General features: G+C 44.4%; 3 protein-coding genes across 3 annotated transcripts; all 3 read right to left on the reverse strand.

Annotated features, from left to right (window-relative positions):
- Positions 1-3671: 3671 nt before the first annotated feature.
- On the reverse strand, positions 3672-6533 carry CABS01_03530 (uncharacterized protein; the record flags this gene model as incomplete). The annotated part of the gene is made up of 7 exons (XM_060536905.1): positions 3672-3677; positions 3746-3982; positions 4052-4176; positions 4268-4449; positions 5230-5376; positions 5936-6121; positions 6457-6533. The coding sequence occupies 7 exons, from the start codon at positions 6531-6533 to the stop codon at positions 3672-3674; spliced, it is 960 nt and encodes a 319-aa protein (XP_060391163.1).
- A 1260-nt stretch (positions 6534-7793) lies between these two features.
- CABS01_03531 (uncharacterized protein) lies at positions 7794-9031 on the reverse strand (the record flags this gene model as incomplete). The annotated part of the gene is made up of 2 exons (XM_060536906.1): positions 7794-7861; positions 7942-9031. 2 exons carry the CDS (start codon positions 9029-9031, stop codon positions 7794-7796), a joined length of 1158 nt encoding a protein of 385 aa, XP_060391164.1.
- Positions 9032-16114: 7083 nt separating this feature from the next.
- CABS01_03532 (cholera enterotoxin subunit A2) lies at positions 16115-16840 on the reverse strand (the record flags this gene model as incomplete). The annotated part of the gene is made up of 1 exon (XM_060536907.1): positions 16115-16840. The coding sequence occupies one exon, from the start codon at positions 16838-16840 to the stop codon at positions 16115-16117; it is 726 nt and encodes a 241-aa protein (XP_060391165.1).
- Positions 16841-17225: the final 385 nt, after the last annotated feature.

The raw sequence follows: 17225 nt of genomic DNA on the forward strand, positions 1-17225 counted from the left end.
TTTCTTGCCGAGCTCCCCGTCGCTATCCTGACTGCCCATCCCGATTGGATTGCCTCTGATGCTTTGGCTGCGTCGTTGTCAACTGCTGTATGCATTCTCTCTTCCCACGTGGCCATCGAAAATGCTTCAATAGTCTCTAGCTTGTCAAGGAGCAGGTCGTGGAATGCCTCCGCCATCAATTGGAAGGGTGACGGAAACCGTCTAAATGTCACCGGCCGCGGACGTCGAAGTGGATGAGTCTTGGGAAGACTTCGCATTCGTACCCAGAACGTCGTTGACCTCCTGTCGTATCTTTCTCGCGCTGATTGAATACTTGCCTCCGCCTCAGCAACCGCCGTGGCCACTGTGTTGAAGGTCCCTACAATCGCCTGGGCTCCGATCCTCTGCACCCGGTTGATCGCTCTCATCTGTGCTGCTCGACATCTGTATCTCCAGACGTTCGACGCGTAGTCCATCGTCGGTGCTTCGGCCGCAACAAAAAGCTGTCTGGCCGTCGCCGGTGACAGACCTTTGAGGCGCCTGAGCTCCAGCACCGCCTCCAGCCCTTTCGTCGTCGCGTCTGCGATGTGCTTTTCGAAACGAAGCTTCGTGTCCATCGTCACCCCTAGTACTTTGACGTGGTCCTTTGGTCGGACAGTATTGCGTTTGATGATGAAGCCGGTCGAGTCTGGCGGCAGCCTCCAGTTGCGCGTGAAGTGGATGATAGCCGTCTTGTCCGTCTCGAAGGTCGCCCCGCTTCGTCGTTCCCACTCAAGTGCTCGGTCGATGATGTCTTGGATGCCCTGGCGGTTTGCTTCGTACGATCGGCCGGTAACCCACGCCGTGTAGTCGTCGACGAAGGCCAGCGCGCCCCTGTTCTCGTCGATTTGGTGTTGTACGAGGTCGGCGTTGAAGAAGAGGAAGAGCACGGGCGAAAGTGGCGAGCCTTGAGGCAGCCCAGCTTGTAGTAATAGACGAGCCTCGGACTCGTGACCATTGATCAGGATGCTTGCCGTTCTGTGGGAGCAGAAGGCATCAACCCATCTCACCAGCTTCCCGGGGATACCCCGCGCCCTGAGTCGTTGTAGTAGTCTCTCCTTGTACACCCCCTTATAAGCTCCCTTGACGTCAAAGCTGACCAAACTGACCACCTTTCTCTTTCTCCACGCTCTGTAGATGTACTCCTGCAGCAGTACCAGCGCCTGCTCTGCCGACCTCTGCTTGCGAGAGAAGCGAGATCGGTCGCCAGACCTTTGCTATGCCGTAGTCGCTTTTGTTTGGCTTCTTCAGCGGGATGATCTTGGCGTGGCGCCATTGCTGAGGCAGCGTCCCTTCATCCAGTGAGGTCTGGAAGAGTGTTAGCACCCTCCCCTTCACCACTGGCCATGTGTGCTTCCACACTGTCACCGGCAGACCGTCTTCTCCGGGTGCTTTCCACGGCTTTGCTGCAAAGAGCCGTCTCTCTACTTCTCCCAGCGTGAGGTTAGGGAAGGGTACTGGCGACCTCTGTGGCCGCCCCCCCTCCTCCTCAATCGTGTTGGGAAGAGGAGGCAAGAATGTAGAGAGCAGCTCTTCGGCCTGTTCTGCGGCGTCTTCCGTTGGGGAACCATCGGCTCTTTTTAAAAGGGGGATCTTGTCGAAGGAAGCCCCTTTGCTGGCGTCGAGATACTTCGCGGCCTTCCAGATGTTTGTGTCGCCGGCCAGAAAGTCCTCCCAATGGCTCTTCTTCTGTTGTCGGATGGCGTCGTGATATTGCTTGGCGGCCGAGCGGGCGCGTTTTTCCAGCTCGGGTTGGGTGTTGTTTGCCCTTCTCTCCGCCCTCGCCCGGTTCCTCTAGTGAGTGTGGATCTGCCGGAGCTGTGTGAGGTCGGCCGTCCACCATCTCTTCGCATACGAAGATGGCTTGGCCTTGGGGGTCAGTGCCTATACTGCCTCGCACACCACGGACATCAGTCGATCTGTCTGCTGCTGCACTGTACCTCCCGTTGGCGTTCGCCCTAGGTCTGCTTCCACTCTCTCATTGATTTGCTTCCATGGGGCGTTCTTGAGGAGGAGCCGTGGTCGGCTTTCCATCTCAGGCGCGGCAATGTCGAAGGTCGTCTCGATCGCCCGGTGGTCCGACCCGTGGTCTGTCTCGTGCAGGGCGCATCGTACCACCGTTCTTGCTATCTCCTCAGATGCAAGAGATAGGTCAGTTGTCGTTGCCGCATCGTTCTTCTCCCACGTCTTCGTACCCCGCGGAAGGAGGCTGCGAAGCGAGTACTCACTCATCAGATCGATGATCGGGTCCGCCTCGCCTTGCCTGTCCTCCAACACATCATCCCCTCCCGACAGATAGTCGTGGCGATTGAAGTCTCCTACTAGGACGACGTCTACCCTTTCGCCTGTTCCTCCTCGAACGTTCGTGATGGCTTACCTCAGCAAGTCACACGCCTGCCGCAGCATCTCCGGCTTCTGCACCGGCACGTACACCGACGCCACCAGCAGTCTTCGGTCCGGAAGCCGGACGACGGCCGCCGTGATGTCCGGCGATGCTATGGGCAGCTGCTCTGCCTCTATGTCTCTGTTCACCCACAGCAAACTTCTGATCCCCCATCTTACTTCGTCCCTCCACTCCGTCGGAACCATCCTCGTCCACCTGCTATGTCCCATCGGAACAGTAACGACCTTACCTTCTGTCCTCCGCGCCCATGGTTCCTGCACCGCTAAGGCCGTGAAGTCGCGCAGCGCCTCGTCATTCATCAAACTCTCGTGGACCTCAGCCTGTTTCCTCACGTTCAGCTGAAGGATCTGGACCTTCTTACTCATGGGAATGCGGATACAGCTTCGGACAATTCTTGCTGAACGACTCGTGCGGTCCGCCACAGGGAACGCATGTCACGATCGTCTCACCGCATTCAGAGTGGTGGTGGCCTACCTTGGCACATCGTCCACACACCTGGGGGTTCACGCACTGGTACGCCTTGTGCCTGGTGATCTGCTGGCAGTTATAGCACTGTTGAGGACGTGGCCGCCGCTCAAATGCCATCGTCGTGCCGGACTGTCCTCCAACGTGGAAGAAGCTCTCGGAGATCAGTCTACGCGCATCACTGGCCTTGGTCACGAACACGACCATGGACCCATACGCCTTGGGCCTGTCTTTCTTGCTCAGCCAAGATATCTTGGCAACGTTGGTCTCGTTTTCTCGGCTAAGTGCCTCTGCCGCTTCAGCCCTGACATTACCCTTCTCGTCCGGTATCTCGGTTCTCTTCACGTTATCGATCTTCACGGGGTAGAGTTCGTCCTGTAGAACTCGTGTGCCGGGACCGAAGCTCTTCTCCGCGATCTGCTTGACAAGCCTATGTTCAGCATCGTCGCGACAAATGACCCGGATCCTATCCGCATTCCTTGGGTCTACTGTGATGGCCCGACAGCGCCAGCTACCCTGTCCGTCCATCGCGCGCATCTCCTTCTCCACCGCAGCCCGAACCCGACCTGCGTTGGGCTTGTCGCTGCCTTCTTCAACTCTTGATGTGTCGATCGTACAGAATAGAGTGTCGCTGCGGCTCGCCAGAGTTGCGTTGCCCGGCGTAGCTACCCGCGAGTCGCGACCTTGCCCGCCTAAGCCGCTTCGCGCGACGTCCGCGTATGACGCGCTTGGGCTGTCCCGCGTCGCAGCCACTGCCGCGATTGCTTCGAGGTTTTCGTTCGTCTTAGCGCTTTCGTCTTCCACGCGTTCTTTCATCGCTTTTAGCTCTCCTTTGACGGCTTGTAGCTCGCTCTTAACTGTTTGCAGCTCCGAAGTGACCACGCGAAGCTCCGCCTCAACGTTCTTGTTCCATGCTTCCGACTTCTTCCACGCATCGAGCATGATCTTTATCGCTGCGTGTAGCTCTTTGGCCTGCTTGCCCATCGTCAGGAGCAGCGCTTTATCGTCATCTTGGGCGGGCTTCGCGCGTTCCTTGTCCAGGGTTGCGACGCGTGTGGTCGCCGGCTGGCCACCGCCAGCAGTCTCGGTCGCTCGCTCAATCGCGTTTTCAGTTATCTCTTGGTACGTCTGGTTCAGTCAAGCTCTTGAGGATGGTTTTCGCACCCTTCGTGAACACAGGTCCTCGTCGCTCGCTACCACCACCTCCCTCGCAACGGTAACGGGCATCAAATCAGGCTCGAGATCCACAGCGTCGGGACGTGCGTAGAGTCGCCACGCGGTGGATCGTGCTAGTGCCACGTAGCGCGTTTCGGAGCTTTTTGGCAGCGCTCAACCCAACAACGTTGAATGATTCTTCCGATCACAGCTTGAGGTACATACGTAGCCTATCGAGCGCAAAACCGGGGGGCTTGGCATGTGTTCTCTGTCTGTCGAGCACGTACCTTCCGATCCTGGAACGGCTTAGGTACATGAGAGGGAGCAGGGAGACCTTAACAGAGACCACGATACAACCGTTCATGGGAGCCAAGACTAGCTTATCGAGCAGATTGCTGACAGCTGACCTTCATAATACAAAGCCAACATGGCGCGAGCCAAAAGCAGCTGGTTGTGTGCGTTTACAGTCGACAGCGTTAGCTACAAGCGGCTTCATCCAACTTGAGCACCGCGTTTGGGAGACATCCTTTCACTTAGGCCGCAATTCCATACACACGCAGTAAGCAGCTCATGGTATCCGCGATACTGTTGGTGCCTGCCTCGCTTCTTGCGCCAATTGGATCCAGGACCTGCTTTGAATGCCGTCATTGAGTGGCGAGCTCGCATCCGAATCCGAAGTCCCAAAAGCCTTCAACAGATGCAAGATGACAAGTGAAGAAGTGTCTTTTCACCTTCGAATACAGTAGTCCTTAATGCTGCATTCTGCTCGTGATTTGAACCTTCCTTCGCTTGCATTGCTGACCAACGCTGGAACAAGTCGTTCCGAGCTCCCATGAACAGATGTAGCGGGTCTGGGTCAATGTTCCTCTGCCAAATGCACCTAATGTGTTTATGTACAGAATTTACGAACGCGATGCAAGCGCATAAATTACATCTGCAATTCAAAATAACCCCATGGGGCATTCCCCAGAGTTTGTGAGGTTTCCAGCTCCCGTGACTCTTCAATAGGTAAACAAGTGCTGGTAGAATCAGGTCCAGATACAAGACGTAGCGCGAAGGACAGGAGAGGAAGGGGGCGACTAGAAAAGGGGCTTGCTATAACTCGCGATACCCTCAACACACCCTGGCACGAGGTCCCGTGCCTGGTCCAGTGACATAGTGCGACGTTACATTGTGTGCTTACATACAGTACAGTAAAGGGTGAGAGATGGACGATTGCAATGTTGACGTTACCGAACCGCGTGAGCGTGGTGTAAAGGGCATCGCGCCATGAGCTCTTCTGGTTTGCGGCATCACGCCGCTCGCGGAACGCGATCTCTACCCTCCTCTTCGCGCTACGTCCGGTATCTCGGTATAATCCTTTGGGACATCCATGTTTGTTTGATACCTCTACGATCCTGAAAGTTGAGAACATTAGAGCCAACCCTAGTCACGTGTGCCATGTGGGAGCGGCTTGAGATAATGAGCCCATATGCTACACTGCGCTAGGCAGTTATGGGAATAAGGCTTGTAGATATTGAGTGCTCTGTTTTCCAGCAAGCGGTAAATCTGCTAGTGTGTCTCAACAGGAAAAGGCCTAGACAAGCTATGACGTGAAATGGAAGACGGTCTCCTTACTTAGTAGGCGGTCAAGCTTCTTGGATGGCAGATCACCGATATGGTAAGCGGTGGAACTCAACCCAGTTATGGAGGAGATCACTTCTCCACTATGTGACTCTTAAAGCAAGCGGTGAAGAAAGTGGTGAAGGTGCTTGGAAAAGATGGTTGTCAAATCAAGTAGGCGGTGTATAATGCTGGCCAAGAGCCACTGTTTCTCAAGGTTGTCATTGGTGGCGCTGGTGTCTCGTCCGATCATTAAGGAAAGCGGTGTCGCTAATCTCCAAGGCAGCATACATAATGCTTTCGGGCAGGCGGTGTGTTGTCGACTCCATTGAGAAGAAGGGAAGGCGGTGTACATACAGCTGGTGTCGGTCACGGTGTGAGTGCTCCATTCTCGACAACCGGTGTGCGTAGGCTGTGTACTGAGACAGGGTCTGTAGGCGCCCCCTCAGTGTCGCGGCTCGGACAGCTGGGAGCATTCTGTTGAACCGTCCATCAAGTTATCGGACCAGCAAGGTGAGGTCTATTGTTCTTCTTCCCTTCTCGTTAGCCGACCATTCATTTTGGCGTCTTCTGAAGGCCTGTTAGAGAGGGGTAATCCCAGGGGACCATTCCGTGGGGACTAATCCAATTGGTTGCATGGGTACAGCGCTCAAGGGAAGTTGTCTGGGTCACGGCGGTGGCGAAGAGACGGACAATTGCAGTGATGAAGAATGCCAGGATCACAAGCATGTCAACGCTGGTCTGGTATGCCATAGAGCAACGGCTGAGATAATGAATCCATGTTCTGCACTTCGCGATGGGTTCAAACTTACAAATCGTGGCAAATGATGACTTCTGTTTCGGGCAGGCGGTCGGCCGGCCTGTATACCTGAACGGGAGCGATGTGCATTTGGAAGGCGGTATACTTGGGCGGTCAAGCCTCCGAACTATGGTCCGCTGCTGGTCAAAGCAAAGCATCGAGGGACGCGACGCAATCAAGTAGGCGGTGTAGATATGTCTCGTATAGCGTCGAGCTAAATCGGCAGGCGGTGAAGCCCGCGAGATCGATCAGGGACTCTGTCAAGCAAGCGGTCAACAAAGCAGTAAGTACTTAGAAACGATTTGTCGTATTGCGTAGGCGGTGTCTGAGGGCGGTCAAGGCTCTGAGCCGATATGTCCCTGTAATCGGAAAGTGGTCAGAGGTGGCGATTAGACCCCAACTTTCAAGGGAAGGTGGTGTGACAAAAACAGGGGGGCTGCTGCTGACATTTGAACCTTTTGGGCAAGCGGTGTATCGCTAGGTTGTGCATCAACCAAGCAGAGCCTGGGAAGGCGGTATAGGACATAGTGGGGTTAAACCTTTTTGACAGGCGGTGTGGCCAAGTGGCCACTATTACCCTTCCAGCAACACTATCTTTCAATCACAATCAGCTATAAGCACATTCTCGTGGAAGTCACACATGACTGTCAAGTTGTACTGGATCATCGTTCGTGGATGACGCTCACGCGAGGGTCGTTTGTCTTGTCTCTCAAGATCAACTGTATACCACGGACTGGCTAGGGAAGCAGCTGTCATTTTCCGAAAGGTCCGGCTCAGACCATGAACTGATACAGGTGCAGCGCACGCCCTCTACTAGTCACCATGACGTTTCACGTATCAATATGTTTGATTTCACCAGAGATTCATGGCAGCCGAAGCAACGGTTGCAAGAGAGATGGTCTAATTTAAAAACTGATCCAATGCTTCAATTTGGTACTGTAACGAACTCGCAGTGTTCCAATAGTTCGTCCCGGAAATTTGTTAGAGAACTGACGGTGGATTTCTTTCCAACAAAGCTTCCCCTCCCGCTTCAACTTGCACAGAAGTCTATCCTCGTCTTTTGAAAAGGCCCGCCTGTGTCCTCGTGGGAATTGTGCGAGGTCTGACCCAGACAGCGAAGGACTGGGTGGGGACTGAATCACCTTCGGCGGGGCTTGGCATCGATAGTGAGGGGGGTTCACCTGTTGCCATTCAATCGTGAACGTCGTCACATGACCGACGATGGTGTGCTTGAGGACGAAGTTCGTCAGAGGAGCCAAATGTAGGGGAAACTCGTCGAATGTTGCGAGAACGTGATCCGTGTTTTGCCCCTCACCCGATGCGCTTTCTGATTGTGTGAGATTGATTACATCAGTCTGCTTCATAGGCTCTGCTACCCGCCGCGACCTTCTCGTTGTTAGAGCTTGAGTCGATGTTTCCTGCGATCCGCGACTTCTTTTGGACGCTCTTATTCCGCTGGCGAATTCCTCATGAGAGCACGCCCTACGTCGTTTGTTACCGGGCTGGCCAAGAGAGCCAAGGGGACTGCTCCTCCTGCCAAACGGTCTGTCGTCACCTGAAGACGCGGTCGGACTCCCACTAGCATTGCTTTCGGTATCAGAATCAACCTCAGCATAGCCACCAATAGGGGCCGTGCCCCTGCGGGACCGGCGGAGGACTGGAGTTGAAGGGGCTGGAGATGGAGGAGCCGTCAGGGAGATAAGGGCTGTGTTATCAAAGCCTACGACACTTTGAGGCGCCAGCGATGACATGCAGCTGGTCGAAGAGGGTTCAGCAATGGCTTCAGGCTCAGCTTCGCCTCCTGAGTTGATCTTAGGTTCCTCGACGCTAGGGACTGTTGTTTTCCCGGGGATGGTTGGTCCAAGGACGAGTCGATCAATACCAGGTGTAACGCTGTATCCGCTTTCTCGTGATGGTGTTGTTGCAGATGATGCTGATGCCGGAGACGTTGGATCATCTCCAGTCGACTGCATCGTGGAGTCAGAGATCCCTGGCGCAATCATGACAGGATCGAAGCCCTCTTGGGTTCTCCCGTTGCTAGCTGACCGCGATCGACAACATTCCAGCCAGGCTGGAAGACTGCCTCTCAGTGAAACGCGTGGCGGGATGTTTTGTTGCTCCCGCCCAGAAGGCGAGGTGATGGCTCCGCTATGGGTATCAAGGGTTGTCTCTGGTGTCAAGTGGGCATAATTGCCAGTTGCTTGGGGAGCGGCTGTGTCCGCTTCATTTCCAGCTTCATGGCACGACGTTGGCGGTGAGTCGGCTGAAGCTTCGGTGAGCATGGAGAGTCGGAAAGTTGCGGGAATTGGCGCTTCGAATAATGACCGGGTAGCTGATGTCCCAGCTGTCCCAATGTTGATCGTCGTGTCTAATTCTACTGCTGTGGACTCTTTCACCGGTATAAAAGATGATGTTTCCGGTCCAAAATCGCTGCTGGTACAGCAAGAAGTGCTGTCCATCTGGGCAAGCACGTCACCGACTGTTTCCAAATAGGCCTCAGAGGTAAAAGCAGCAGGGTTTGCGTTAGAGCTTGTAGCTCCATGGTGCGTGTAGGATTCAGTCGCAGATTGCACGACAATTTCCTCCATGCTAGAGGGGGATGTGCTACTGCTCTGTTGTTCTTTTCCCTTGGGTGCTTGTTGACGGACCACCGGTCTTGGTGGTTGATAGAAACAGATATTGTCCAAATTGACGGACATGGCTGGAGAGAGGATTGGGCAGGCGAGATATAGAGGACCAGAAGCAGTGCTCAAAGAAGAAGTTGAAGGCGTCTTCTCTTCGAAATATATAGACATACACTAACCATGGGTAGAGTTGCGCTGCCCGACCAAAGTCGGCGTATCCGCCAGAGTGCTAACGGTCTTGTGTGCTTCCGTGGATGGCACCAGAGATCGTCCTCACCGCTTCTTCAGCCCCTCTCAAACTTCAGCTCATCATTTCCTAGCCCACTCAATGAGATTACGGAGGATGAAGGTGTGACCCGAAGCTCAAGCTTGCCTGTATGATCCCTCGCAAAATTCGGAGTCGCCGACTAGCGGCGCAGTGCCACGCCCCCAGCTCAGCGGCAGAGGCAGTCGTTAACTCCCGAAAAGGAGGCATCTCCGGACAGATCATGCCACCCTCTGCTCAGGTGGCATGCCTCATAGGTATAGTTCCCGAAGCATAGCATGAGGCATACTCGTAGAAAGTTCAAGGCGTCGAAGACGCGCACAATAGCCGTTGACCAAGGCAAACCCAAGAAGCGCGTTTCGCAAATCGGACCGAACAGGAGTCGTAGTTGACGGGTTCGACGCAGAGCGAACAGGGAATGCTGGCAGTGGAATAGGGGTAGCAACCGAGGCTGCCCGAAAAGCATCGAGAGGCGTACCATTCGTTTGCATCGTCATAACAAAAGGTGAGCGGGGTGATACCGGTGTCGCTAGCTTCACTCAGCAAGTCGAGTTATTGGCATCTTCGCCGGATGCATGCCGAAAGCCTTGTTCCCTTGCCTGTATTGCGTTCAGTATACTTTCGGCATCTGGATGAATACAGCGAAGATGAGTGGATTGGGGCAAAGAGGGAGTGTCCAGTTTGGTTATGCGCCCGGAAATATGCATAGCGGAGACGTAATGAGGAGCGACGTATCGAGGGCATGGAATGGGAGCAGCCGGCTTGCGACGCCCGCAAACATGTTCCAGGTAGAAGGGAAAAGGGGGTGACCAAGAAGCGGTGGTGTCGCGAGTTTGATAAGAGAAGTTGTAGAGTGTACGGAAAGTTGTCATTGCGAGTCGCCCGTGTCTGCGTATTTATGGGCGCAGTTCGTTGGCGTTCACAGGGGTAGAGGTGCAAAGCGGCGAGGACGCTATACCCGAACGGGGGTGCCGCCAAACCCGGAGGGGAAAGCAGCGACTTCTCTATTACTAACTTAAAACTAATATTAGCGTCGGTTTTAATACTATTTAGCGGTCCTTAGTATATATTAATCTATCCTTTTTATAGGGCTACTTATACTATTTTTATTTATAAATCCTAAAAGAATTACCCTATTTAAAAAAGTATAGCTACGTTAATTATATATAGGACTAGCTAACTATTTAAATAGAAAATATTAATAATAATTTTTTAATTAAAGTTAAGCTTATTACGTAATTTAAATTTAAATTTGCGTAGGCTCTATATATTTATTTAGTATTAGTAATATATTTTTATTAACTACTTTAGTACCTCTATTTTAATATTATTATTACTTAATTATTTTAAAAAGTTATATAGCCTCGTAACTAACGGGTACCCGAATCTCTAGTATAGTTATTTAAGCTTATTTTTTATTAAATAATTAATTAATTTCGTATTATTAGTAAGCTTTATAAACGTATATCCCTATTATTATTTAATTATTTCGAAATACTTATTATTAGAAATTCTATTTTTTATATTATTAAATATAATACTTAGTCGATCTATATTTTTTAAGTATAAGAGAAATAGGGTATTAATAAGTAAAATATAAAAAGTTATTATTCTAAAGTACGTTTTTATTTTTACTATACTTAGGGCGGCGATTTCTTTACTTAAGCCAAAGCTAATTTTTATAATACCTACTATTAATATATTAAGTATTATTAGCGCGATTTTTTATAGTACTTAGAATTACCCTTTTCCTTTTATTAACTATTATAATATTTTAGTATTTAGGATAATTTTATAAAAATTATCTAAGTCGTATTTTTTATTTATATAAAATACTTATATAAGCTTAGTATTTAAATAATTTAGGTAGTATAAAAAGGACCCTTTTAGCTACCCCTAGATTTACTTAGTTTTTTTTTTTTTTTAAATATTAAGAAAAATAGCGTTTTGTTTTTAAGTATTAAAAGAATAGACTTTAGCCCTATTAAATTTACTTTTTTAGTTACTTCTATATTTATTATCTAAGGGACCTTCCCTTATTATTTATAAATAAAAGCTTACTTATTAAGAGCTTTTACTACTTTTTATTTATTTAGCCTCGTATATTTTCTAAAAATTAATAAGGCAAAAAAAGAGTAGTTAATATTATCGATTTTATTATAATCTAATTTATTAATATAGGGGGTAAAATTTTTTTTATTTTCCGAATTTTTTATAAAGGGCGGATACTTTAGGCCGCTATTTTAGTTACTATTATTAAGTTCTATACCTCTAAATCTACCCTTATATATAATAAGGAATTAATTAAACTAACGAAGGCTAGTTTTACTATTTACTATTCTTAACTTTTTATATTATTTATATAATTTAATACGCTCTTCCTTAGAGTAATTACTTAATTAATATTTATCTTTTTTATAAATATAATATTATTTTTTTTATTACTTTACTTATAAGTTAAATCTTAGCCTATTTAACGAGTTTAGGCCTCCTTATTAACAATTACTATATCTTACCTCTTTTTTTTTTTATTATATATTTAATTAATTTAATATTATTAATAAGGGCTATTATATACTTAAAAATAGGTTTAGTATAGTATTCTTATTTTAATATTAAAGCTAGATCTTAACTTTAAATAGAGCGTCTCGTAGTTTTTAAGTACTTAGTATAGGGTTATTTTTATTTTTAGTATATACTAAACTGCAGTATAGAGATATTTAACTTTTTACTCGTTAGTTCCCTTATTTAGCTAGGTTTTTATTAGCTTATCGATTTAATTAATAAGCTTTTTAAAAATCTTTATTTATAATTTACTTTTTATTATCCTAGTTATAAATATAAAAAAAATTACTTATAGTTTAAATAAGAGCTCTAAGTTCTTATTATAAGTCTCGAAGCGGCTTTAGATTATATTAATAATATTAAAAAAGTCGTTTTAATCGAAATTACGTACCGCTTTATAATAATAATTAGAGGCTTTTTTACGAGTATAATATTAATTACTAAATAATACTAATATTCCCTAATCCCGACTTTTTTATAATAATCGTAAAATATTATTAGGGTTTTTTATAAAACCTTATACTTCTCTCTAAAATATAATTTCTTTTTTAAAAAGATCTTTTTAAAATTAGTAAATTACCTCGTATTTATTACTATATTTTTAGTATTTATATACGATTTTTACGTAGCTACGTACTATTAATAACTTTAAGTTATTTTTTTTTATTAGCCAATTAGTACCGAATTTCGTATTAATAATAGTAACGAGCTATAGATCGAAATAAGTAGAATCGTTAATTATCGTACTTCTAATATTATATTTTACTTTTATATATCCTTTTATAATAATAAATTATTATTAGTAATTATAAAAAAGAAATCTACGTTATTTATCCTTTTTTTAAATTTATTAAAACGATTATACGTTCTATCGATTTATACTTAGTTCTATAATACGAATTCCTCTTTTATAATTATTATTACTAAGATTTTATATAGTTCTTATAATTATAACTACGTTAGTAATACCCCTTGTTTATAAAAAAATTTATTAATTACTTTTATAATTCTTAAGCTTATACTTATAAACTATTTATTTAGCTAATAATTAAGGTCGTTTATAATTTTATAAAATAAAGGTTACTTTTATAGCCCCTTTTTTTTATAAACCTCTATTAAATAGATTAATACTACGTTAATTTACTTACTATTAAATTAATTTACGATTCTATATATTTACGTCCTTTAATAATCTAAGTTAATATTTACCTATTTATAAGGGATTAGGATTCTATTTAAAATTAGGTTTTATCTTTTTTTTTTTTTTAACTTACTAAGGGTTATGCTCTAGTTTATACTCGTATTAATAATTATTAATATATTTAATTTTAATAAGAATATATTTAATTTATATACTAGCTATAATAAATCTATACTTTTACTATTTAACGAATTTATTAAAGTTTAAAAGATTCTTACTTTTTTTTATTATTTTACTATTACTCTCGTTTTTATTATTTTTAGTAATTACTATTACCTTTTTAGATCGCTAGTTATTATACTTATTAAGATCCTCTTTTTTATTTAATATAAAAAAGTAAGTTTTAGTAGTTTTTTTTTTTAATAATAGTAATAGACGTTTATATTATTATAGGACGATATAGTAATTAATCTTAGGATTTTTACTAATTATTAATTTTTATTATTTTATATATTCCTAGCTTCTTAAGCCTCGTACTCTCTATAATCTCTAAATAGCCTCTTTTTTTAACCTATTTTTTTTAAAATAATATTTTATAAGAATAGTTAAAAATAAACACTAAGTAATTTATAAAAGAGTTATATAGGCTATTAAAAACCGTATAAATTATTAAGTACGGTTAATAAAGTTAAGCCCTCTTTTTTATAAAATCGTAAATTTTAAAGACTTATTAAGAATACTTATTTATCGCTCGTACGTAATAGGGTTAGATATTTTAAAAATCTCGTTTTTTATAGCCTCTTAGTACTCTATTTTATATTTTTTAAGTAGTTTTTTTTATAACTTAATTATAATTAAGTAATTATTACTTATTAACGATCCCTTTTATTATTTAGTTAATTTTTTAAAATTAATAATCTCGTACTAAGAGTTAGTATAAAAAAAAGCCCTTTAGTAACCCTCTAGAGGATTTTTTTTTTTTTAAATCCTCGTTTTTTTAGCCTTTTCTTAAGTTAATAATAACTTTATTAAGAGGTCGTAGGACTATTTTAAAATAGCCGCTTTTTTTTTAAATTAATTTTTAAAATTTATAATATTTTTAACTTAATATTATTAAGACCTCTAAATCCCCTCCTCTTTTATTAAACCGTCCTTTATATTATATTTTTAAATAATATTTAGGGAGTAGTTAAAGGAGTTATAAAAAAATTATTTAAATCGTAAACTTAAAGTCGTACTTATAAAATCCTTATAATAATAAACTTTTCTATATATTATAAATCTCTTAGTTTAATAATTTTTATATACTTTTTATTATACTAATTAAGAATATTTATATTTAAAAATCCTTTTTTTTAATTACGTAGTACTTTTTTATATTATATTATTAAGCTTACTTATTACGCTAATTAATTAAATAAGTAGTTATTATATAAGTATTTCTTTTTACTAATTTAACTAATTATTTTTTAATTACGGGCCGGTTATAGAAAAGTTATTTAATAAAAAAGCTACTTAAAGTAATAGCGAAAGTTTAGTTATTTAAGTAGTTTTATTAATTAACGTAGTTTAATATAATAAACGTCTACTTTTTATAAATAGTAAAGGGTTATAATTACTTAATTCTATATAGTATTTAAAAATCGCTTTTTTTTTTATTTACTTTTATAAAGTTAATTAATATAAATTTCTTATTTTATATAATATTAAAAAATCGTCTTTTTTATATAATAAAATACTTTACTAATCTATAATAATAGAATTTAATTATTAATTAGTATTAATATTTTTATTATAAAGTAGTTAGTTCGAACCGTAGTTAATAAAGAGATTAATTAAACTATATAAATATTTACGTAGTAAGTATAAAAAGGAGGTTCTAACTATAAGTTAGGCTAGCTATGATAATTATAAATAGGGCCCCTAATTAGCCCCTGCGTAGTCTGCTATATGCCGCGGTTAAATTAGACTTCTAATCCGATAGGTTGAGACATTGTAGAGCCCCACAGCTCTTCGCTTCTATTCGCAAGTGAGTCATGGCCCCCCGGCAAAGGCTTCGGCAACTACTCGATGGGCAATTTCACTAACGTATCGCTTGATGATTTGGGTATAGTTCTTTTTTTTTTAGCGAACAGACTGAGCTGTCAATTTGGTACGTAATAGGGAGTTGACTGTTCTCAAGTTTCTTTTTGAAGCTTTTGCTTGCGCATTTTGCTAATGCATTGTAGATCCCTTGAGTGGAGCTTCTTAGCCGCATAACCGTTGGGAACCACATACAAGAGAACTTCGAGTCGAAGCACCAACTATGAGGAAGAAAGAAAAGGCGATGATAGTCGACTAGGTACTCTTGATCGCAGTCTGGCATTAAAAACACAGACCGGATCGCAGTACCACCATGCAGACAGAGTCATGATTTTTCTTGGAAAGTGGAATCCTAAGTGACGATGAAAGCTTGCCAGCATTGTGACTTACTGAGAGCTTTGTCCACTAAGCCATCAGGCTATACTCTTAATTCTAAGTATTCGGCGCTTTGAATTACTTGACCTCATGATTAATGTTTTAGTTCTGTCAACTCAATTCCAATTCTCGTGCAACACTTCAAGTTCACGAATTTTACATATGAAAGCACGGAATGAACAGGAGCATGTGCTAAGAAACTACAACCAAGTCATATGTTGCACTAGTCTTACTTGCTCTTGCTGTTGCCAGACGACTACAAAACTACGATTGTTTTGGACTCACACTGTTCAGGGCATATGCTGCCCGAAGACAGTTCCTGGATGGAAAAATGTTCGTACCGACTTGGGGATAAGAATGCAAAAGATGCAAGTGTATTCTCTGTATGTTGAATTCTCAAGACATGTCGCCTATTTAGTCTAACAACATTCTTTGCGTGACAAGCTGTCTAAGGGATATACAGATAGCAAATCAATATCTAAGAATCAAGGAAGTCTTGTTGTCCAGAAAGTCCAGAAAGTATTGGCCAGAAGCAGACGATGGATATGTCCATTTCCAATTCCAAGTCGATTTCGTGCTTTGAGCCAGCCGAGAGAATCTATCGTAGTGACTGATGACACTACTGGCAGCCAGGGCAGACGGCCTCGACGTACTCGAGGTACTCCTTAGCGTAGTCGACGTTGCTCTTGGACGCGGAGCAAGCGCGCTTCTCGATCTGGAAGAGGTCCCTGGCGGAACGTCTGCGCGTGCACGAGGCGAACTGCGACCAAGGGGCCTCCCCCCAGGCCTGGTGGTTGGGCGGGAATGCGGCGAGCTTGTACTGCGCGCCGCCGGTGCCCATGTTGCTGTAGATGTTGCCCTGGTAAAAGGGGTTCAGCTCCTCCTTGCCTTTGACGCCGCCGCGGACGGGGGTCCAGCCGATGATCTGGTTGTCCTTGATGCCTCCGAGGGCGGCGAACTCGGCCTCTTCGGGGTACGGGTTGTACTTTTGGAGGGTGGCCTGGCAGTCAATCATGTTGGGAGCCGAGTGGATGCGGTAGATGAAGCCGTTGCCGCCCAGGAATCGGCTGACCCAGGACTCGGCTAGCTTGGGGTCCGAGGTCGTGGACACGTAGCCGTCCTCGTCCTTGCTGGCGCCGCTGGGGGCTCCTTTGACGTGGTTCCACAGGCTGGTGTCTGGGGCGGCGACGCCAAAGGTGGACTGACCCTTTGGCAAGAAGCCCTTGGAGGCCTGGATGGTGGCATAGTTTCTCGAATCTGCGCGGTAGAGGTCGAGACCGTTGCAGAGGAAGGCCCAGAAAGCAATGAGCGTCAGCCCAAGCATAAGAGGTTGTTGTCTAGCCATTGTTTAATGATAAGGGGAGAGGGTTCAAAAGAATGTGAAATTGTTGTTCAAACGATTGTATTGTAAGAGAGTGTGAGGTCAGAGGACTGGATCTGTACTGATTCCGATTTGGACATGACTACGGATTTTGACTGGTTTATATCTTGAGTCTTGATCTTACAAGTCAACCCCGCTTGAAAAGAAATCTAGTAGATACAGGTCGCGGAATCCGGTATTTCCGCAAGGCGTTCAATGAAGTGCTGTTTCGCGTGAAACAGCTGACACTTACACGATGGCTTCAACTTTGGAGAGTCATGTCGAGACCAGTCTAGTATGAATCCAGACGCATGAAAAAACAAATAGATTGGTTGTATACAAAGAGTTCAGAGGCTTTACGGGTATTCGT

This window comes from Colletotrichum abscissum, assembly GCF_030869225.1.
Source record: "Colletotrichum abscissum strain IMI 504890 chromosome Unknown Scaffold_7.1, whole genome shotgun sequence".
Taxonomy (NCBI): Eukaryota; Fungi; Ascomycota; class Sordariomycetes; order Glomerellales; family Glomerellaceae; genus Colletotrichum; species Colletotrichum abscissum.